Source organism: Quercus suber, unplaced genomic scaffold, assembly GCF_002906115.3.
Source record: "Quercus suber isolate HL8 unplaced genomic scaffold, Cork oak 2.0 scaffold_11, whole genome shotgun sequence".
NCBI classification, from domain to species: Eukaryota; Viridiplantae; Streptophyta; class Magnoliopsida; order Fagales; family Fagaceae; genus Quercus; species Quercus suber.
In genome coordinates, this window is record NW_027069477.1 from 2223260 (window position 1) to 2247259 (window position 24000).

The 24000-nt window shown below is 33.3% G+C and overlaps 1 protein-coding gene across 1 annotated transcript; it reads right to left on the reverse strand.

Annotated features, from left to right (window-relative positions):
- Positions 1–17390: 17390 nt before the first annotated feature.
- LOC111993259 (S-adenosyl-L-methionine:benzoic acid/salicylic acid carboxyl methyltransferase 2) lies at positions 17391–23446 on the reverse strand. The gene is made up of 5 exons (XM_024025106.2): positions 23372–23446; positions 22316–22720; positions 21290–21544; positions 20647–20910; positions 17391–17648 (listed from the first exon to the last, which is right to left on the reverse strand). Exons 1-5 carry the CDS (start codon positions 23444–23446, stop codon positions 17544–17546), a joined length of 1104 nt encoding a protein of 367 aa, XP_023880874.2. The 3' UTR covers positions 17391–17543.
- Positions 23447–24000: the final 554 nt, after the last annotated feature.

A 24000-nucleotide genomic window follows, 5' to 3' on the forward strand; every position in this document is an offset into this window, starting at 1 on the left:
GCCGATCCCATAATCCGTAGGGAATTTGATCATTAGGTGGTATGTCGACGTTGGTGCCTTCCACGAGTTAAGGGTGGGTCGCTCGATAATTGCATTGTAAGCGGACGAATAGTTGACCATGAGAAATGTAACATCCTTAGTTATCTGCTAAGGATAGTCGCCGATTGTTACCGAGATCGTGATCGAGCCCAATGGGAATACTTTTATTCCTCCAAAGCCTACCAACGAGGAGCTCGTCGGTATCAATCTGGTTCTATCAATTCCCATTTGTTGGAACGCCGAGTAGTATAGGATGTTTGCCGAGCTGCCGTTGTCAATCAACACCTGATGAACATTGTAGTCCCCTACACATATGCTAACAACAAGCGCATTGTCATGTGGATGATGGAGATGTCGTGTATCTTCTTCCGAGTATCCAATGATGGGGCTTTCCCTTCGCGTTATCTTCGGTATGAAGCTCGTCAACTGGACATTTTAGACCATCCTAAGGTAGGTTTTCTGAGCCTTTTTGGATGAGCGAGTTGTTGTGGTGCCTCCTACAATCATCCTTATGTCTCCCACGGGGGGTCTTGGACGTTCGTTATCTCGTCAGGGGGCCTGCTTTTGGGGATTTGAATCCATTCTCTCCTTGCTAACGAACTTCTGCAGTTTGCCTTGTCTGATAAGGGCCTCAATCTGCTGTTTTAAGTCTTAGCAATTGGCCGTGTCTTGATCGTGGTCCTGGTGGAAGCGGCAATATTTGTCTCTAAAATGCCTGTTTAGATCACTCTTCAGCTTTCTTGGAAACGTTAGAGCCTTCTCGTCCTTAATCTGCATTAGGACTCGGTCTAATGGGGTGTTCAGTGGCGGAAAGCTTGTAAACCTTCCTCTCGAGGGCTTAGGGCGCCTTTCATCCCTTCTGTCTCTTGTCCTTGGTTTCTTCTGTCTTTGGTTCTGCCGTGTATCTTCTTGTCGCTCTCTCTTCCTAGGCTTCTCTTTTAGAGCCAGCAGTGCATCCTCCGCGTTCATATATTTGGTGGCTCTATAGAGTACTTCTAACATGGTTTTTGGGTCGTTTTTGTATAGAAAGAACAAAAATTTTCCCTTTTGCAACCCATTGGTGAAGGCTGCTACCAATATCTTGTCGTCAGCTTCGTCTATTAAAAGTGCTTCCTTATTGAAGCAGGTTATGTAGGATCTCACGTCTCGTCCTTTCATTGCCTAATGATCATCAAGCATGCCGTGGACTTTTTGTACCTATGTCCCCTTATGAAGTGTGAAGTGAACTGAGCGCTCAATTCCTTGAAATTGCTGATGGAGTTCAGCGTCAGTTGACTGAACCATATCCTTGTGGGACCCTTCAAGGTTGTAGGGAATGCCCTACACATGATTTCATCCGTCACTCCTTGAAGATGCATCAAGGTTTTGAAGGTCTCCAAGTGATCTAGAGGATCCTTGACTCCATCGTAACTCTCTATCTGTGGCATACGGAACTTATGTGGCAGGGGAAAGGAATTGACAGGGGAGGTAAATGGATAGTCGGTCCGGTTGACTAGGTCGTCCAGATCGCTAGACACTCGTCCCTTGAGGGCATTCATCATGACCTCCATTTGTTCCTTCATTGCTTGCATCTCCGCGACAATAGGGGGTGGGGCCATATCCATGAGGGATGGGAGGCTCATATGTTGTCACTCTTGCCTGCTTGGGGCGTTGCTACCTTCAGGCCCCTCTCGATCTCTTCATGCAACGCTGATACCTTCTTAGTCTTCTCTCTGATTGTTTGGTGCCACGTTCTTCTGGCGCAGCTGCTCTTCTAGGTTATAGTTTTATTTGGTGAGACGCTCCACAGTTATGGTGAGAGTTTGGACTTGTCTCTCGAGGGCAGTTGTGGGTGGTTCCTCTCCTTGGATGTCGTTAGTGGTTGCCATCGAGCGAGTGAGCACCATGCAAATCTTTTGTCCGGGAAGCGACAACACGGCTTATAGATCGCAAAAATCGTCGTTCCCACATATGGCACCAACTGATGATGTCGAGAAAATCACGAGTGAGCCACACGATACTCGCACACTATGAATGTAACCTGCGCAACACAAGAAAGGAGAAAGACCTTAACAGAGAGCACTGGTGTGGTGCTAGCCAAATACCATCCGAAGGTCAAGTTAGAATCTTTTACAACTTCAGAGTGTTAGAAATGGTCAATTATGCGTACCTTGATTTGTGAGGGTATTTGTGCTTTTATAGTAGTCGAAAGTTGACCTCTTTTACTTGGAGTTGAAGAACTTTCCTTGTAGAAATCCTCTTGAGGAGTCCAAAGCGTGATGGACAAGTCTTTTCTTTATAGAGAAGATCCTCATTAATGTGTGTCGCAAATAGAATCCTCTTTCCGCTAGGATTCTATTTTCCTTAGGATACTATGTGTGTGTCGCAAGTATTCTCATCTAGGGATTGTCTGACACGTGGCAAGTAGATCCGTCTATGTTGTATAAGTTGACGATGGATCCATCCTCAAAAAGGTCTTGCACACAACAGGCCGGTCTGGCGTCGACCCACGGATGAGGAACCGTCCAGCCCACTTTGCAAGGACTTGTCAATCTCATATTTCACCTCGTCAACCATAAAACATTTTCTCAATTCAGAACAAATTATTCATGGTTTTAGACTTTAGTATCAATTAAAAGAAAAAAAAATACAATATAAAAAATAGAAAGCTTAAAAGTTACCATTGCATACTAAGAAAACAAATAATACTATTAAATTAATACAAATAAGTTACCATTCTGTCTAAACAAAAATTCAAAAATTACAAAACTTAAAAAAAAAAAAAAAAAAAAACTTTTTTTTTGGTACCAGCTGGTATTGCTTGAAATTGGCTTGTATGACCGGTACATGGCCGGTACAGCTGGTATTTAAATCGGTACAAACGTTGATGTTTCAATATCGGTACGGTATTGACGACCTTGCTTCAAAGAGTTTAAGCTGCAATTTTGTTATTGGAGTGGAACCCAATTTATAGCCATAGGTACCTCTCTTTTCTCAAGAACTAGTGGTCATGATTTCGTTTTGGTTTCTTGGGCTACTTTCACTGTACCAGTGGTACTGACACAACCACTCTTGCACTTAATTTTACAAATTATTAACTTATGCAATTATGAGTGGTCGACAAAAAGTGGTGGGTCGCATTCACAAGTTAGTAATGTGAAAAAAATATTGACCACTCACAATCACATAAACGACTAAGTTGGGAATTTAGGTGGGTGATTGGACGTGTCGCTAGAATTATTCATTACCAACCTCATAGACATAAGATCATAACATGAGCCTTGCTCTTTCCTTCTTCATATATGATATACACTTATACAGTAGTCGAAGTTAATTAGATTTGTCTCAAATTCCTAATTTACAATAATGCTAGATATCAAACATGGAATTTGATTGATAACTAATTTATAAGGACGATGGATGCCAAACAAGGAATTTGATAGATAATGCAAAATATGGCTAAAACACGACATTTTGATTCTCTACAGTTCTTAGGGTACACTATCAAATAATTTTCTTTAAATCTTAACAATTTTTTTATTATAATTTAATTGTCTAAATTCTACCATGTTATCATTCCATTGACAATATTTTTAAAATGATAAAATAATGTTTCCAAAAAAAAAAAAAACTCTTTTTCCAAACTCCGTCTCTCTATAATCATCCAAAATGTCCCAACTTTTGGGCTGTCTTCATCACCTTCTGCAAGTCATTCATCCTTGAATGATTATTAATAACATTCGAAACATTATTTCAAATCTTCATCTCAATACAACAAACTCATTCCATTTTCCACAATTCTAATCATAAGGACTAAAAGAAAATTACACTAACTAACTACAATCTCTAATCTGAGTCGACTTGTTTCAACAAATTTCTCTTCAAGATATTTATTCAAAAAAAAAAAAATTCACTTTACGATGAACCATGAAAAAAGAAAAGAATATCTTAACCATTTTTTTTTTAATTATAATTTAATGGTCTAAACTCTACCATGTTATCATTGCATTCATAGTTTTCAGAACTGGATTGGATTGGGAGGTCAGACTGTGAAAATCGGGAACCAGGATGAAAACCGATTTTTTAAGCCTAAAGAACCATATTTTTAGTTAATTCCGTGAACCCCTAAAACCAGGGTTGGACTGCATGAACCGGTGGCAAGAACCGTGCGGTCCAACCCCTTAACAATTTTTTTTTTAATCTTTATAAAACAACTTAACACAATTTTATTCCACTTAATTAAATTATCCATCTCTTACAAGGAATAAATAAAATTATAATTAAAATCCTTCTAAGATATTTAACTTTACTTCAAAAATTAATCAAAATTTTAATGTTTTCATGATTATTATTTTATTTTATTAACTTTATTATTTAATTATTAAATATATGCTTGAAAATCATTAAATTTCCCTCACATATATAGATATATTAGTCAATTTTGCTAGTTTTATAAATTTAATATATATATATATATATAGGCTTTAATTAATTATTAAATTAATTATGATGTCATCAGGGTTTGACCCCGGTTCGACCTCAAAAACCTTAAACCTCTCCCTTTTACAGTTCAATGAACGGTCTAGGTCTGAAAACCTTAATTCCATTGACAATATTTTTAAAATGATAAAATAATGTTGCCAAGAAAAATAAATAAATAAAATAACTCTTCTACCAAACTCCGTCTCTCTAGAATCATCCAAAATGTCCCAACTTTTGGGCTGTCTTCATCACCTTCTACAAGTCATTCATCCCCGAATGATTATTGATAACATTCTTAACATTACTTCAAATCTTCATCTCAATACAACAAACTCATTCCATTTTCCACAATTCTAATCATAAGGATTAAAAGAAAATTACACTACTGAAGGCTACAATCTCCAACTAAGTCAACTTGTTTCAACAAATTTCTCTTCAAGATATTTATACCAAAAAAAAAAAAAAAAAATCACTTTAAGATGAACCATGAAAAAATAAAAGAAAATCTTAACCATTTTTTTTTAACCATGTTATCATTCCATTGACAATATTTTTAAAATGATAAAATAATGTTGCCAAAAAAAAAAAAAAAAAAAACTAAACTAACTCTTCTGCCAAACTCTGTCTCTCTAGAATCATGCAAAATGTCCCAACTTTTGGGTTGTCTTCATCACCTTCTGCAAGTCATTCATCCCTGAATGATTAATGATAACATTCTTAATTTTATTTCCAATCTTCATCTCAATACAACAAACTCATTCCATTTTTCACAATTCTAATCATAAGGATTAAAAGAAAGTCTACACTATTGAAGACTACAATCTCCAATCTGAGTCAACTTGTTTCAACAAATTTCTCTTCAAGATATTTATTCCAAAACAAAAATTCACTTTAAGATGTACTATAGATGCAAGTTGCCAGAGAAGGAAACCAGTTTGGCAGATCACCCTGAGAGAGGGGGAGGGGGGAGGGGGGGGAATTGGGTTGGCATATGAAGGAGGAGATGATAGTTAATGACGTTAGCAAGTATTTGGTTTTGTTTGCACTATTATTTTTATTATTTTAAAGGCACTGTTAGTGAAATGTTAATGTGGTACGGTGGTAGAATCTAGACCCTTATATCATAAAAGAAATGTTAAGATTTCACGAAATCTATTTGGTAAAATACCTAAGAACTCTAAGGAATCTTGATCCCAGAACATGTTGATATTCTTTCATAAAAGCGAAACATGAATTATTTCAAATAATGGATCAAAACCCTACTTGATGAAATTAGCAACTTATTGGTTTTATTAGAGTCAAGGCATAAAACTAAATTCATTGTCTTTAAGAAGTGATTTTGTTCCCCTATTAGGAAAGACTCCTTTAATTGATGCAAATGACTCAAGCACTTGCTCTTCAATATACAACAACACCGCACTTACAAATGGATGCCCAATATGACAGGTTTCTTCAGTATTTAATTTTTAAAAATTGGATTTTGTTATGTTATTAGGAGCTGGTTCATTAGATATGGTTAGAATAGATTGTTAGGTCAGTTTTTAAATAAATCTTATTTATTTATAATCAATTGATAGAGATTAGGTTTTCTTTGTTTATTTTTTTTTAAAGGAAGATTTCTTTTGAATTTGAATGTTACTATTAGGTTCTAAATGGTTCAAATTGTGAACATAAACTTGTCTAGATATAGATCTTAGAGTCTATAAGTATTATCAGACAATGCTCAAGGTTATTCAAGTCAAGATTCAAGAACATACAAGTTGTAGGAAGAAGATTTCCTAATCTGCCTGGTTCGATCGATTGAAGAACAGGCTCAACCGATTGAGATTCGTATGTGCAGACGAATTTTAATTAAGCCTAAACAGCAGTTTAAGCCTATTAAGGATTAGGGTTTCAGGTCTACTTCTTCTAGAATATAAAGAAAACCCTAAGCATGTTTTTAAAATGCTTTCAGAGAGAGAATAGTGTGCCTCTTTTGTAGATATGGTTAGACTAGATTGTTAGGTTAGTTTTAAATAAATCTTATTTATTTATAATCAATCGATAGAGATTAGGTTTTCTTTGTTTATGTTTTTTAAAGGACGATTTCTTTTGAATTTGAATGTTATTGTTAGGTTCTAAATGTTTAGAACAATTGGTAAATCATGAACACAAACTTATCTAGATATAGATCTTAGAGTCTATAAGTATTATTAGACAATCCTCAAGGTGATTCAAGAACATACAAGTTGTAGGAAGAAGATTTCATAATCTGCCTAGTTCAATCGATTAAAGAACAGGCTCGACCGATCGAGATTCGTATCTGCAGAATTTTAATTAAGGCTAAACAGCAGTTCAAGCCTATTAAGGATTAGGGTTTCAAGTCTACTTCTTCTAGTATATAAAGGAAACTCTAAGCATGTTTTTAAAATGCTTTCAGAGAGAGAAGAGTATGCCTCTTTTGTATATCTAGGGTTTTGTACCTAAAAGCTCTTTAGAGTCTTTGTTGAGTTGTGTGTTGAATCTTTTGTGAGATCTAGATGTGTTTACCTTCATACACACACATTGAGCTATCAATATCAAAATTCACATCAAGAACTTGATGGTTGTTTCAGTTGCTGCATAAAGAACATTCAAGAAGATCAAGATTCACAAGTAGGAGAAGTTGTGGTTGCTACAGATCAAATATAGAAGTAGTTCGTGGACTCAGAGCTATCATGGGGTTGTGGTAATAAGTTTTCTACTCGAGGTAGTAATAGAATGTTAGTGGTCTAAATTCTATTGTACAAACTTTAATTCTTTCGTAGTGGATTTGTTTTTTATCTTGAAGATAGTTAGGTTAAATCCTCCCTAGGTTTTTTACCGGTTTGGTTTTCCTAGGTCATCAGATCTTTGTGTTCTTTATTTTTCGCTGCTTTATTGTTATGCTTATTTGTGTTTAACCTAGGTCTGAATAATAAACCTAAGTATTCACTTGATTAATTAATTAAGCTAAACAATCTAGTTTACAGGAGTTTGAAAACAAACAGTTACTTTATCCTGTAAAGACATATATATATATATATATACACGTGGTTTGATGTTGATTAATAAAATATACTAAAATATTATTATTAAAATATTAAGTGAGTTTTTATTTTGAAAGTCTAGACTCCCTCAAACGGTTCATTTATCAATTAAAAGGTCTTAATTTCCTCTAAACAACCAACCAAAAAAAAAAAGGGTACATATCAATCAGTTTCCAATGAACTTGAAAGAGCAATTGCAAACGTAGATGACATCGAAAAAGATTCGCTTTAGTGCAGGAAATGTTACTGAAGTGATGTTTGTCTACATTTGGGTTCCACGTATTCATCAGTTTTCTCAAAGACACATGCAATGGCATGAACCTGTCGGCTCCTTTCGCCCTAGTTATACGGCCCGTTTCTCTACCCAATCTTTGAGTTGGCTTAATTCTAAGGCTCTCCTCTCGCCAACTTGCTTCATAAATAGCAATGGAGTACATAGCTCTTCCAACGAATGGATAGGATTGAAAAGGAACATGGAAAGATTTTTACAAGTTATATCTTTTGTCACCACTTTTATGAAAAAAAAAATTATATATTAATATGTTAAATACTGGTAATTCGGCGAAATAGTATTTCTTTTCCAAAAAAAAAAAAGAAAAAAGAAAAAAAGACCGCAGCACTTAGAAAAATTTTGTTGCGAGTGAATAAGATATGGATGAATTGTCACTACATAAAATCATCATTATTAATAGGAGTCTTTTTCTCAATTATATTCAATTTGCAAAAGTCTTGGTGAGTCTCATGGGCATTTGAAGTTAATTTTGACTCCAAAACAAGTCGGGAGTCCAAGTTTAAGAAGAATCAAGTTTTTGGAATCTTGATTCTTGCTCAATTTCTTCTCAATAGATTGAGACTCTCTTACCTCAACCCATTGAGATAGAATCTCAACTTGTTGAGATTCGTGCAAATCCAGTGATTAGATCTGTTTCTATCAGCTGTTGTGAAGGTCGGGTTTTGTGGTTTTGAAGCCAAGATATAAAAGGAATCCTATGGCACATTTTCAAGTTTTTTGTAACCCCTGTGGTCTACAAAAGTATAGAAAATTTACGATCTCTCTGTGTATAGGTGGCTCTGTGAGTTTGAGCTGATTGTATTGAGCAAATGAAACCCAGTCGGACCAATTCCTTCCCTCAAGAACTAGTTATCATGATTGTGAAACCAAAAACGAAAAGAAATTTTTTTTTAAATGTTGTGGTCTTATGATTTCTTTTTGGTTTCTTGAGGGTATTGTACTCTTAAGGACTAATGCTTGCGGACCTGCGGTCATAACTTAAAAGAAAGGAGCTGGAAGTAAAATATTTGAAGCCAAATTCGTTACACACTATCCAATATATGAGGGCAACCTATTAGTCTGCCCTCACAAACGAAGCTTCAAACTCACAATTAGATAGGGTTATAAATAAATGAAGCTTTTTATGAACAGTTTGAATTCAAACTCAAGAAATATATATATATATATATATTCATTCGTTTGTTTAGTAAAAAAATCAAAATTAAGTCCAAATTTAGGTTTAATTATTAAACAAGTCAAGCTCAAACATAGTAATGTACTTATAAATAAGCTCATGAACTTGAGACTTTTTATTTATTTTTATTTTTATTTATTTTATAAATATAAATCTGAGACTCGATTTAATTATATATAATATTATATTTTTATATGTATACTTGTCTAAAAATATATTTATATAATCTTGAGATTGAATTATATAAGTTTGTAAATAAGTCATATGATATCATTATTGATAATATAAAGTCTATTTGTAGTAACAATTCATAGATTTGTGAAGGCGTAAAATTTTTTAATCATGGTAATACTATATATAGAAAAAAAAAATTAATTAAGTAACTCATGAACAAATTCAAGCCTGTTTATTTCTAATCTTATTTGAATTAAGATTCTTTGTTTGTCACATTAAGTCTCCTGTTTGAAATTGGATTCTTGTCCATTACGTGGCTTATAAGCCACACCGCCACAAACTCATTAAATGACCACTAACAGGCATGTGAGTTGGAGGTGCCCACGTGCACCCAATAAATATCTGGCAACACCTTATATGAGAATTAGAAGAAGAAACAAATAGGCGAAAAGCACATTTTCGTCCCTACATTTTCACACGATTTCCATTTTGGTCCATAAATTTTTTTTTTACCGCTTTTAGTCCCTATCCTGGAAAACGCCTATTTTTTTAGTCCCTGCCGTTACATCAGAGACGGAAAATGCTGACGTGGCAAACGGATGGCACTGTTGGCTGACGTGGCCATTAAAATAATAATAAAAAATATTATTTGGTATTAAAAAAATTTAAAAATTAATTTATTAATTTTAACTAAATAAAAAAAAAATTAAAAACAGAATTAAAAACAAAAAATTACATGGATTAAGATCTAAGAGGGTCACGAACAAGAACAACAAAACCATAAATTCAAATCCAAGATCACAATTTCAGATATAAGAATACAAACTCAAATCTAAAAACACAAACTCAAATCTCAAACTCAGAAAAACCCATCTCAAGCAGAGCAAACCACAACCCACCTCAAGCTTGTGCTCGAAGTGGTCAAGGCAGTACCATATCTCTTTCTGTGAAGATCTATATAATCTCCTTGAGGCTAAAACAACAACAACAAATTAATAAACCAGTACACACAAAATCATCTATGAAATTAACAAAGGAAACTGTGAAGAGAAAGAGAAGGTTGAGAAAAGTGAACCATGGGCAAGATGAGGGAAGAGACGGCTGGGTTCAGATCGGCGGCGGTGGCGGAGGCTTAGATCGGTTCGAGGGAGAGATTTTGGGAGCTGATGAGTCGGGATGGGTTTGGGAGGGGAAGGAAGGCGAAGAGACGGGATAGGTTTGGGAGGGAAAGGGAGGTGAAGAGTCGACTGGGTTTGGGAGGCAAGGGTCTTGTGCGTGCTCAGATCGGCGGTGAGATGCGGGAGAGACGGCTGGGTTCAGATCAGCGGCGGTGGCGGAATGCTTAGATCGGTTCGAGGGAGAGATTTTTGGGAGTTGATGAGTCGGGATGGGTTTGGGAGGGGAAGGGAGACAACGAGACGGGATGGGTTTGGGAGGGGAAGGGAAATAGGCGTTTTCCAGGATAGGGACTAAAAGCGGTAAAAAAAAAATTTAGGGACCAAAATGGAAATCGTGTGAAAATGTAGGGACGAAAATGTGCTTTTCGCCAAACAAATACAAGTACTTGTCAACCTTACCACGTTAACATTATTAGAGAAGCACATGTGCGTAAGTCATTCAGATAACGATGAATACAAATTTTTTGTACCGTTTTTTGTGTATCACTTTATATTTCACCGATCTTATTATGTAGCTTATAAGCCACACCACCACAAAAGGCATGTGGGTTGGAGGCAAGGCAGTCAATACTATACTAAAAGGCATGTGGGTTGGAGGCAAGGCAGTCAATACTATACTGGTACTAGTCATACCGGCCGGTATGTACTGTACTAGTATGTATACCGGTATCAAAACATCAACATTTTGTACCGGTTTAAATACTGGCCGTATCGGCCATGTATTGGCCAATATCGGGCAATACTAGTCGATACAGGAAAAAGTTTTTTTTTTATTTTTTTTTATTTTTAAGTTCTGTAATTTTTGAATTTTTATTAAGACAGAATGGTAACTTATTTGTATTAACTTATTTGTATTATTTGTTTTCTTAGTATGTAATGGTAACTTTTAAGCTTTCTATTTTTTATATTGTATTTTTTTTTCTTTTAATTAATACTAAAGTTTAAAACCATGAATAATTAGTTTTGAATTGAGGAAATGTTTTATGGTAAACTTTTGTATTTATTATAATACACACACACACACACACACAAACACACACACACACACATACATACATACATACATATATATATATATATATTTATAAATATAAAAAAATAGGAGTAAACCCAAAACAGTACACCGGTATTGACCGGTATGCAAAATATATCGTATCGCTGGCCAAATCGGTACAGCTTCCGGTATGGTATTAACTCCCTTGGTTAGAGGTGTCCATGTGCACCCAACAAATATATGGCAACACCTTGTACAATAATTAGAAAAGGAAACAAATACAAGTACTTGTCAACCCTACCACATTAACATTATTAGAGAAGCACCTGTGTGAGTCATTCATATAATAATGAATACAAATTCATTGTACTTTTGTTTGTGTATCACTCTATATTTCATCAATCCCATTATGTGGCTTATAAGCCACACCACCACAAACTCATTAAATGACCAGTAACATGCATGTGGGTTGGAGGTGCAAGAAACAAATACAAGTACTTGTCAACCCTACCACATTAACATTATTAGAGAAGCACTGGGGGGGGAATTGGGTTGGCATATGAAGGAGGAGATGATAGTTAATGACATTAGCAAGTATTTGGTTTTGTTTGCACTATTATTTTTATTATTTTAAAGGCACTGTTAGTGAAATGTTAATGTAGTACGGTGGCAGACTCTAGACCCTTATATCATAAAAGAAATGTTAAGATTTCACGAAATCTATTTTGGTAAAATACCTAAGAACTCTAAGGAATCTTGATCCCAGAACATGTTGATATTCTTTCATAAAAGCAAAACATGAATTATTTCAAATAATGGATCAAAACCCTACTTGACGAAATTAGCAACTTATCGGTTTTATTAGAGTCAAGGCATAAAACTAAATTCATTGTCTTTAAGAAGTGATTTTGTTCCCCCAATAGGAAAGACTCCTTTAATTGATGCAAATGACTCAAGCACTTGCTCTTCAATATACAACAACACCGCACTTACAAATGGATGCCCAATATGAGAGGTTTCTTCAGTATTTAATTTTTAAAAATTGGATTTTGTTATGTTATTAGGAGCTGGTTCATTAGATATGGTTAGAATAGATTGTTAGGTCAGTTTTTAAATAAATCTTATTTATTTATAATCAATTGATAGAGATTAGGTTTTCTTTGTTTATTTTTTTTTTAAAGGAAGATTTCTTTTGAATTTGAATGTTACTATTAGGTTCTAAATGGTTAGAACAATTGGCAAATCGTGAACATAAACTTGTCTAGATATAGATCTTAGAGTCTATAAGTATTATCAGACAATGCTCAAGGTTATTCAAGTCAAGATTCAAGAACATACAAGTTGTAGGAAGAAGATTTCATAATCTGCCTGGTTCGATCGATTGAAGAACAGGCTCAACCGATTGAGATTCGTATCTGCTGACGAATTTTAATTAAGCCTAAACAGCAGTTTAAGCCTATTAAGGATTAGGGTTTCAAGTCTACTTCTTCTAGAATATAAAGAAAACCCTAAGCATGTTTTTTAAAATGCTTTCAGAGAGAGAATAGTGTGCCTCTTTTGTAGATATGGTTAGAATAGATTGTTAGGTTAGTTTTTAAATAAATCTTATTTATTTATAATCAATCGATAAAGATTAGGTTTTCTTTGTTTATGTTTTTTAAATGAAGATTTCTTTTGAATTTGAATGTTACTGTTAGGTTCTAAATGTTTAGAATAATTGGCAAATCATGAACACAAACTTATCTAGATATAGATCTTAGAGTCTATAAGTATTATTAGACAATGCTCAAGGTGATTCAAGTCAAGATTCAAGAACATACAAGTTGTAGGAAGAAGATTTCATAATCTGCCTAGTTCAATCGATTAAAGAATAGGCTCGACCGATCGAGATTCGTATCTGCAGAATTTTAATTAAGCCTAAACAGCAGTTCAAGCCTATTAAGGATTAGAGTTTCAGGTCTACTTTTTCTAGTATATAAAGGAAACTCTAAGCATGTTTTTAAAATGCTTTCAGAGAGAGAAGAGTATGCCTCTTTTGTAGATCTAGGGTTTTGTACCTAAAAGCTCTTTAGAGTCTTTGTTGAGTTGTGTGTTGAATCTTTTGTGAGATCTAGAGGTGTTTACCTTCATACACACACATTGAGCTATCAATATCAAAATTCACATCAAGAACTTGATGGTTGTTTCAGTTGCTGCATAAAGAACATTCAAGAAGATCAAGATTCACAAGTAGGAGAACTTGTGGTTGCTGCAGATTAAATATAGAAGTAGTTCGTGGACTTAGAGCTATCATGGGGTTGTGGTAGTAAGTTTTCTACTCGAGGTAGCAATAGAATATTAGTGGTCTAAGTTTTATTGTACAAACTTTAATTCTTTCATAGTGGATTTGTTTTTTATCTTGAGGATAGTTAGGTTAAATCCTCTCTAGGTTTTTTACCAGTTTGGTTTTCCTGGGTCATCAGATCTTTGTGTTCTTTATTTTTCGCTGCTTTATTGTTATGTTTATTAGTGTTTAATCTAGGTCTGAATAATAAACCTAAGTATTCACTTGGTTAATTAATTAAGCTAAACAATCTAGTTTACAGGGGTCTAAAAACAAACAATTACTTTATCCTGTAAAGGCATATATATATATATATACACGTGGTTTGATGTTGATTAATAAAACATACTAAAAATTATTATTAAAATATTAAGTGAGTTTTTATTTTGAAAGTCTAGACTCCCTCAAATAGTTCATTTATCAATTAAAGGGTCTTAATTTCCTCTAAACAACCAACCAAAAAAAAAGGGTACATATCAATCAGTTTCCAATGAACTTGAAAGAGCAATTGCAAACGTAGATGACATCGAAAATGATTCGCTTTAGTGCAGGTAATGTTACTGAAGTGATGTTTGTCTACATTTGGGTTCCACGTATTCATCAGTTTTCTCAAAGACACATGCAATGGCGTGAACCTGTCGGCTCCTTTCGCCCTAGTTATACGGCCCGTTTCTCTACCCAATCTTTGAGTTGGCTTAATTCTAAGGCTCTCCTCTCGCCAACTTGCTTCATAAATAGCAATGGAGTACATAGCTCTTCCAACGAATGGATAAGATTGAAAAGGAATATGGATTATGGAAAGATTTTTACAAGTTAAACCTTTTGTCACAACATTTATGAAAAATATATGTATATATATATATATATATATTAATATGTTAGATACCGGTAATTCGGTAAAAGTCTTGGTGAGTCTCATGGGCATTTGAAGTTAATTTTGACTCCAAAACAAGTCGGGAGTCCAAGTTTAAGAAGAATCAAGTTTTTGGAATCTTGATTCTTGCTCAATTTCTTCTCAATAGATTGAGACTCTCTTACCTCAACCCATTGAGATAGAATCTCAACTTGTTGAGATTCGTGCAAATCCAGTGATTAGATCTGTTTCTATCAGCTGTTGTCAAGGTCGGGTTTTGTGGTTTTGAAGCCAAGATATAAAAGGAATCCTATGGCACATTTTCAAGTTTTTTGTAACCCCTGTGGTCTACAAAAGTATAGAAAATTTCCAATCTCTCTGTGTATAGGTGGCTCTGTGAGTTTGAGCTGATTGTATTGAGCAAATGAAACCCAGTCGGGCCAATTCCTTTCCTCAAGAACCAGTTATCATGATTGTGAAACCAAAAACGAAATTTTTTTTTTTTTAAAAATGTTGTGGTCTTATGATTTCTTTTTGGTTTCTTGAGGGTATTGTACTCAAAGGACTAATGCTTGCGGACCTGCGGTCATAACTTAAAAGAAAGGAGCTGGAAGTAAAATATTTGAAGCCGATTTCGTTACATACTATCCAATATACGAGAGCAACCTATTAGTTTGCCCTCACAAACGAAGCTTCAAACTCACAATTAATTAGATAGGGTTATAAATGAAAGAAGCTGTTTATGAACAATTTGGATTCAAACTCAAGAAATATATATATATATATATATTCATTCGTTTGTTTAGTAAACAAATCAAAATTAAGGCCAAATTTAGATTCAATTATTAAATAAGTTAAGTTCAAACATAATAATGTATTTATAAATAAGCTCATGAACTTGAGACTTTTATTTTTATTTATAAACATAAACGGATAAACCTGATACTCGATTTAACTATATATAATATTATATTTTTATATGTATACTTGTCTAAAAATATACTTATATAAACTTGAGATTGAATCGAATAAGTTTGTAAATAAGTCATATGATATCATTATTGATAATATAAAGTCTATTTGTAGTAACAATTCATAGATTTGTGAAGGCGTAAAATTTTTTAATCATGGTATTACTATATATATATAAAAAAAAGTTAATTAAGTACCTCATGAACAAATTCAAACCTGTTTATTTCTAATCTTATTTGAATTAAGATTCTTTGTTTGTCATATTAAGGGCCCGTTTGGATATTGTTGAAAACTGAAACTGAAAACTGAAAAATACTGTAGCAAAATAATTTTTAAATGTGTGAATAGTACCGTGAGACCCATTTTTAATGAAAAAGTTGTTAAAAATTGTGGGTCCGTAAACAGTAAAAATTAGTGGAAAAGTCACATGTTGCGGCTACTGTTCAATGAATAGTATCCGCAACAGTATTACTACAGTAACACTGTCTCTGAAAAGCTGGGGAAGCGTGTTTTTTTTTTTTTTTTTTAAAAAAAAAAAAAAAAAAGGCTAAAAACGTGCAACGCACACCTCAAACGGTCTCTAAGTCTCCTGTTTGAAATTGGATTCTTGTCCATCACGTGGCTTATAAGCCACACGGCCACAAACTCATTAAATGACCACTGACAGGCATGTGAGTTGGAGGTGCCCACGTGCACCCAACAAATATCTGACAACACCTTATACGAGAATTAGAAGAAGAAACGAATACAAGTACTTGTCAACCCTACCACCTAAACATTATTAGAGAAGCACATGTGCGTAAGTCATTCATATAACGATGAATACAAATTTTTTGTACCCTTTTTTGCTTATCACTTTATATTCTACAAATTCTATAAACCACATCACCACAAACTCATTAAACGACCATTAATGGGCATGTGGGTTGAAAGCAAGGTAATCAATATCATACCGGTACTAGCTATATTGACTAGTATGTACCGTACTAGTATCGAAACATCAACGTTTCGTACTGGTTTAAATACTGGCTGTACAAGCCAATTTCGGGCAATTCCGGTTGGTACAGGAAATTTTTTTTTTTTTTTTTAAGTTTTGTTATTTTTGAATTTTTTTTAGAGCAAAATGGTAACTTATTTACATTAACTTATTAGTATTATTTATTTTCTTAGTATGCAATGATAACTTTTAAGCTTTCTATTTTTTATATTGTATTTTTTTTTTCTTTTAATTGATACTAAAGTCTAAAACAATGAATAATTAATTCTGAATTGAGGAAATGTTTTATGGTAAACTTTTATATTTATTATAATACACACACACACACACACACACACACATATATATTTATAAATATAAAAAAATAGCAATAAACCCGAAACGGTACACCGGTATTGACCGGTATCCGAAATATATCGTACCGCTGGCCAAATCGGTACAGCTTCCGGTGCAGTATTAACTCCCTTGGTTGGAGGTGCCCACGTGCACCCAACAAATATATGGCACCACCTTGTACAATAATTAGAAAAGGAAACAAATACAAGTACTTGTCAACCCTACCACATTAACATTATTAGAGAAGCACATCTGCGTGAGTCATTCATATAATAATGAATACAAATTCATTGTACTTTTTTTTGTGTATCACTCTATATTTCACCAATCGCATTACGTGGCTTATAAGCCACACCACCACAAACTCATTAAATGACCAGTAACATGCATGTGGGTTGGAGGTGCAAGAAACAAATACAAGTACTTGTCAACCCTACCACATTAACATTATTAGAGAAGCACCTCTGCGTGAGTCATTCATATAACGATGAATTCAAATCCTCTGTATTACTTTTTGTATGCCACTCTATATTCCACTAATTACTATTTGCCATATTTTGATTTTACTTTCCTAATAAAATAACTGAAATTTAAAATGAAAAGTAATCATACACATGATAAATAATGATTAGTGAAACATAAAGTGATACACAAAAAGTGGTATAAAGAATTTACATTCAATGATGATAGGACCATTATTCAATCAGCCATATATAACTATCTTTGTCATAGAAATGGTCACTTTGATAAACTGAGTTTTTTCTTTAGAAATACAATCAGCAATAATTTTTCTGTACCTACAGAAAACCTCCTCAATTATTGCATCTCCAAAGTGAGTGGCGAGCAAGAATCCAACCACAACTCTCATACATTTTGCGACGTTGTATCCATCATCACTAAATACAATAGATGGATTGAATCTACTATCATGATCATTACATTTGACTGCAAAATCCTCTAGGCGATCAATGGAGAAGTATCCTCCTTTCAATTCTGATGGGATGATGTGTATTGAGGGATATTGAAGGAATCCATAATATCTTCCTCTGAGTTTCTAGAATGCATTTCCTATGGTTAGCACAATAGATTTTATGCAAATCTTGAGATCAATTATTCCTTCCTAGTACTAATATGCTATATTAGTTCACGGTCAAGAATTCCAACAGGTCATAATCAACAAATTTGGAAGTCCCTTGATTTTTTAAAATTGCATTGAGTAATTCAAAAGTGTTGATATGGCAATAATTGCACTATACCGGGAGAGGAACCCAGTTTATAATCATAGGCACCTCCCTTTTCTAAGTAGCTAGTGGTCATGATTCTCAAACAAAAATAAAAAATAAAAGTAGCGGTCACAAATTTACTTGAACAACTTCCATCTTGATTCACAAATTATTGCACCTGATGCAATTATAATAAATGACTGAGATTGAAAGTTGAAAAAACAACTTTCAATTTTAACCATCATTAAATAAAATATATTAAAGGAAAATTAAAAAGTAAAAAAGTAAAAAATGTAAAAAAATTTGTGAGAGAAAATGGGTGAGTAGCATCAGGTGCACCTGATCTCAATCCTCAGTCCGCTGGTTGGTTATGTGAGTTTGAGTTGATTGTACTGAGGGAGATGAAACCAATTTATAACCAAAGAACCTTTTCTCAAGAACTTACTGTTCATGATTGCGAAATCAAAAAAACCAAAAAATAAAAAAATAAAAAAGAGAAAGAAGTGGTCAAGATTTCTTTTTTTAGTTAGAGTATCTCAGGACTATAAGGCCTATGTCTAAATGACATTTGGGTTCTACATGTCATTGAGATACTGTGCTTAGTGACAAAAAGGATAATGCCATTTTACGAATGCAATGAAGTTTTTTTTATACTTGTATTTTTATTTTATATATATAATTTTTATTTTTAGAATTTGATTTATAAATGGATAAAGTAATTTGAAAATCAACAATAAAGTGACTTTATTTTTTAGACAATATTTTAATGAGAGTTAGAGTTACATTTTTATCGAATTGTCTTTTAATTTTGTTTGTACTTAAACATAAGAGTATAGAAATATTTTTTAACAAAAAAAATAAAAATTTCAAACAGAAAAAACTCTTTAAATAGTTGTACAGAGTATTCACCAACCGCAGTTTTGTTAGTTTCTAATTATCTTTGCAGGAGCAATTGCAAACGTAGATACACATCGAAAACATTTATTGCTTTAGTACTGGTAATGTTACTGATTTGATGTTTGTCTACATCTGGGTTCAATGTATTCATCGGTTGCTTTTAAACATATGCAATGGTCTCTGAACGTCCTATACGGCATTTCATGCCGTTTCTCTGACCAATCTTTGAGTTGGCTTATTTCGTAAGCTCTCCTCACACGGACTTGCTTCATATATGCTGATATATAGCTACAGTGTAAATGAACCATGAGCTTAATTCGGGAAAATGCAAAAAAAAAAAAAAAAAAAAAAAAAGTGTTTGATTATTTAGCAAATAAGTCAAACTTATATCAAGTTTAGACTCGACTATTAAATATGTCAAACTCAAATATAATAATATATATTCATGAACAACCTATAATTGATTTATCTATATATGATTTTATATTTTTATATGTATATTTGCCTAAAAATATACTTATTTAAACTTAATAATATGATATCAAGTTTTTATTTAAAGTTTGTTAATAATATAAACAATCCATTTATAGTAAAAATATTAATGAATTTGTGGAGATGTAAAATTTTTTAGTCATGGTATTACTTAAAATAGGGGGGAAAAGCTAATCAAGTAGTTCATGAACTAACTCAAGCTTGTTCGACAAGAAAATAAACCAAGTTTGAATATGTAGTTTCGTTTCATGATGAAATTAAACTTGGCTTATGTTCAAAATATTATTACAAGAAAATTTTTTAATTTTTAATACTTGGTTTGGCTCAACTTGTTTATGCCTTAAATCAAATGTCGAATGAAAAGTTGACAATGAAATAAAGAGAAATCAATTGAAAAGTAGAGTATTTTTGCATTTTTTTTTTTTTTTTGTGTGGCTAATCTTATATAAAGACTAGTGGCCATATAAGAAGAAAAAAATCTTTACTTGCAGTTTTAGATTTTTTTTTTCTTTTCAGTTTCAGCGGATTTGATTCAAGGTGTTCTGTCAATTTGATGATTCTGTCCAATTGGAATGGTAATATTTTTGAAAAGTTTGAGAGTTTCAACCTTTTTATGGGTAAAAGAATTATATTGTTTTATGATGACTACTCTTTATTATTAGGTCAAAATACCAATCACTTTTTTTTTTTTGGGTTTTTTGTAGGTGGGATTTGAACACACATCCCTTATTCAATGACAAAAACTTTACTATTTGATCTAATTGAAATTCACTCACAATGAATGCGTAATTCATAGACCATCCAAATATATCATTTTCTTCATGCCAAGTTGCTAGAGAAAATGAGAAATTGTAGGCACTGGAGTTCAAGAACAATTCAAATCAATTTTTTGCACACGTTATTTATTACATAAGAAAGTACTAGCGGATAATATAAGGCAACATCAATTGCGAGCGAGAACTACGAAAAAAAAACAAATACAAGACCAGTTGACCTACCACATTATTTGAAAACCACACTAACGTGAGCCATATGGTGAAATTAAACAAATACAAGACCAGTGGTCATTTCATCATATGAATGCATTCATATGATGAAATGACCACTTTTTTTCATGGAAATGGTCACATTGATAAATTGAGTCTTCTCTTTAGAGATGTGATCAGCAATAATTTTCCTGTACCTACGGAAAACCTCATCAATGATTTTATCTCCAAATTGATTAACAAGCAAGGGTTCAGCCACAGCTCTCATGCAATTTGCAACACTGTATCCATCGTCACTAAATGCAACAGATGGGTTGAATTCACTATCATAATCATTCCATTTGACTGCAGAAACCTCCAGGCGATCAATGGAGAAGTATCCTCCTTTTAACACTTCAGATTTCACTTCTGATGGGGATGGTCTGTATTGAGGGATGTTGAAAGAATCCATTTTATCTTCCTCTATGAGTCCCTGGAATGCACATCCTATGGTTAGCATAATAGATTTTATGCAAATTTGAGATCAATTATTCCTTCCTAGTGCAAACATGCTACATTACCACTTGTTATATTAGTTTGTGGTCAAGAAACTCCTATAGGTCATCATCATATCAACATATTTGGACTGTGGAGTCCTTTGATTTTTTTTAAATTTCACTAACTAATTCAAAAATAAATAGATAGTAGGATCTAATTCCATTATTAACTTTCCATCAATTTAACAAATTCAGATTGAATACTCAAATTTACAAGATTATTTAATTAATTATGACTATACTAATCATAATTAAGTGAAACTAATAGGAAACTTTTTATCATTTAGTAACCAGAACTGTAATAGCCTATGTTACCTCAGAGACCATGTCATTGAGGGCCATAGCTAAAAGCTCCCAGATGTAACAACACTCTTTGCTAGATGGATCTTCACTTCTTCTCCCTAAAAATGTTAACACCATTCCCCCTCCTACCATCAGCTCCTCTGCACGGCACTTCAGAAACACTGAAAAATCTCTTTGAAATTGCTCGTAGTATGCCCTAAGTACACTTGGTGAGCTTGTAGATGCCATGTATATGTTCCCTTTGTTATTATCCAGCCCTTCTGGAACCTATTGCACAATAAAATTCATATCATTACTCTGTTTTTTATTCTCATGCTAATAAAGTGTGAACTATATTTGGCAATTTATCATTGCATAGATCTTGAATAATTTTTTTTTTTAATATCACTTTTTATAATTCGAAAATTACAATGGTGGAGCGAAGATTTCAGTTGTGAACATCCCTGTTATAAACACAAATAGGTGTTAGTTGAGCTGGTACGTAGATCTTGAATAGTTACATTAAGAAAAATGCTAAAGCGTGTATTACCAAAAGCACATCTTATGAAGAATTTGATAACTTAGTAATACCAATTGACCTCAAGAATAGGAATAACTATGTCTTTGTCTTATGTTTTTAAGGTCAATTGAATGCTAAAGTTATTCTTGAGTGATTGACATATAAATTACTCATTTCATAAGTGCTTAATTAGAGGTAGTTATTTGTGTATTGTTGCATACAATATTTCATTCATATGAATGGGTTTGAGAGGGATATTGTATGCAATCATTATACAATATAATAAATCATCACTTCACATTAACAATGAGGTTTCAATTTCTTGCTTAAAATTCAAGATAAGAAATGCAAATTTCTTTTGTAATGCAGTATTAGAGCAAATCGTCTTGAGCTCAAATCTTGTTTTCATTCTACCTCTCATTTAAAAAGTTAAAAATCACATATGTTGGCCTTTTGGATAAAGTGGTAGTTTATTAATCGCATGATTATGGATATAATTAATTAAATTAAACTTTTTTTCTGTTTAAAGAATAAGTTACCTGAGATAACCATTGGAGACTATAAGAAGAGTGCACAAAATGCAAACTGTTGCTTGGAAAAAGCCTACCATAAAAAGAACCAGGAGTTCCTGAGAACAAACATGGACCAGCACCAGGCCCCATTTGACAACTCATTTGTTTTTGGAAGCTTGGCAATGACTTGAAAATGGTATTAAAGTCATTTCCAGGAAGGTCGTTCAAAAACACTTGATATTCAAGTGATTCATGGCCTAGTTTTTTGCGAAGCTTTTCCACTACCTTGATAAGTTCAGAAACCACAAACAAAGTGTTTGGTCCTGAAGAACAACCCAAGTCAGCGATGGCTAGGCTCCTTGGCAAGGTCCTGCAGTAGAGATCGGTAATAGCTTCCTCTATGATTGGTCTGGTCAAAGATATTACTTTTTGCTGTCAATGTCCAAACAAAATGAGTTTGAATGAGTAGTGTAATTTATATGCTCATAAACTAAGAAAATAATTGTCCTCTATGAAATGGGTTGTACAACCAGACGTATTCAACTATTCAAAGTATATCTGTGGTAATCGCGTATGGTAATCGCGTATAATTTCATGTGTATGGTAAAATGCAGTGATGATAATCGCGTATATCTTATATTCAACTATTCAAAGTATTATAATTTTTCTTCCTCTTTGTGTTAAGTCAATCAAACTAGGGCCGCAGTAAAAAAAAATTTATGTTATAACAAAGAGAAATAATTGTCACACACTCATTATTATATATTCACTATACAAACACGTGCTACCTCATATTGAATTGGCGTACTTAAAACACTATTTTAATTAAAAACGTGAAATTCAAAAATCATATTTTTAAAATATGATTTTACAATTTTAACTAAAATCGTGTTTACAAAGCGTGTAAAAACAAGTATTTAATAAGATTTTCTACATAACAATATATGGCACATAAAAAATGTCATTTTTAACGTGGCATTGGCCTGACTTGAACAATTAAGTGGGAATATCATGTACCACCTGTATATATGTACCTGTATGATTTGAAAATATTCGTGGTAGGTGTTTCGTAATTAATTTTACCTGAACCAGAGAGTTGTTTGCATAACTTGTTTCACCCATTCCACCATTCATGTGGAGCACTTGAACAACTTCCATCTCTCTCTTCTCTCTTGTGTATAGATGAGTGATTCTGTGAATTTATGCTGTGACTGTGTCGTCTGAGAGGAACCCAATTTATAAGCATAGCCACTTGCCTTTTCTGAATAAAGTATAAACTGGTGGTCGTAATTGTCAGACCAAAAAAATGAAAAAATTGTGGACATGAATTTTCTGGTTTCTTGGGGATAATAATGGACGTAACCATGACTGAGAGTTGGCAGCTATGTGTGTACATAAAAAAACTGAAGGACCCTACCTCGTATAGTTATAACTTGTAAGAAAGAAATTGGAAGTAAAAATCTTAGCTAGAAGCCAATTTCGTTACTGCTTTGCATTGATATAATAATTGATTCACCAAACGAAAAAAAAAAAACCAAAAGAGTGTTTGTTATGGGTGTACACCAACCAGAGTTTTGTCAGTTTCCATTGTAACTGTACGTGCATGCAAAGTTAGTGTATATGGGTAATGATGTGAGTGATGAATGTAACTGATGTCTGACCTCATCCGATTTTAATGTATTCGCCAGTGACTTTTTTTTTTTTTTTTAAGA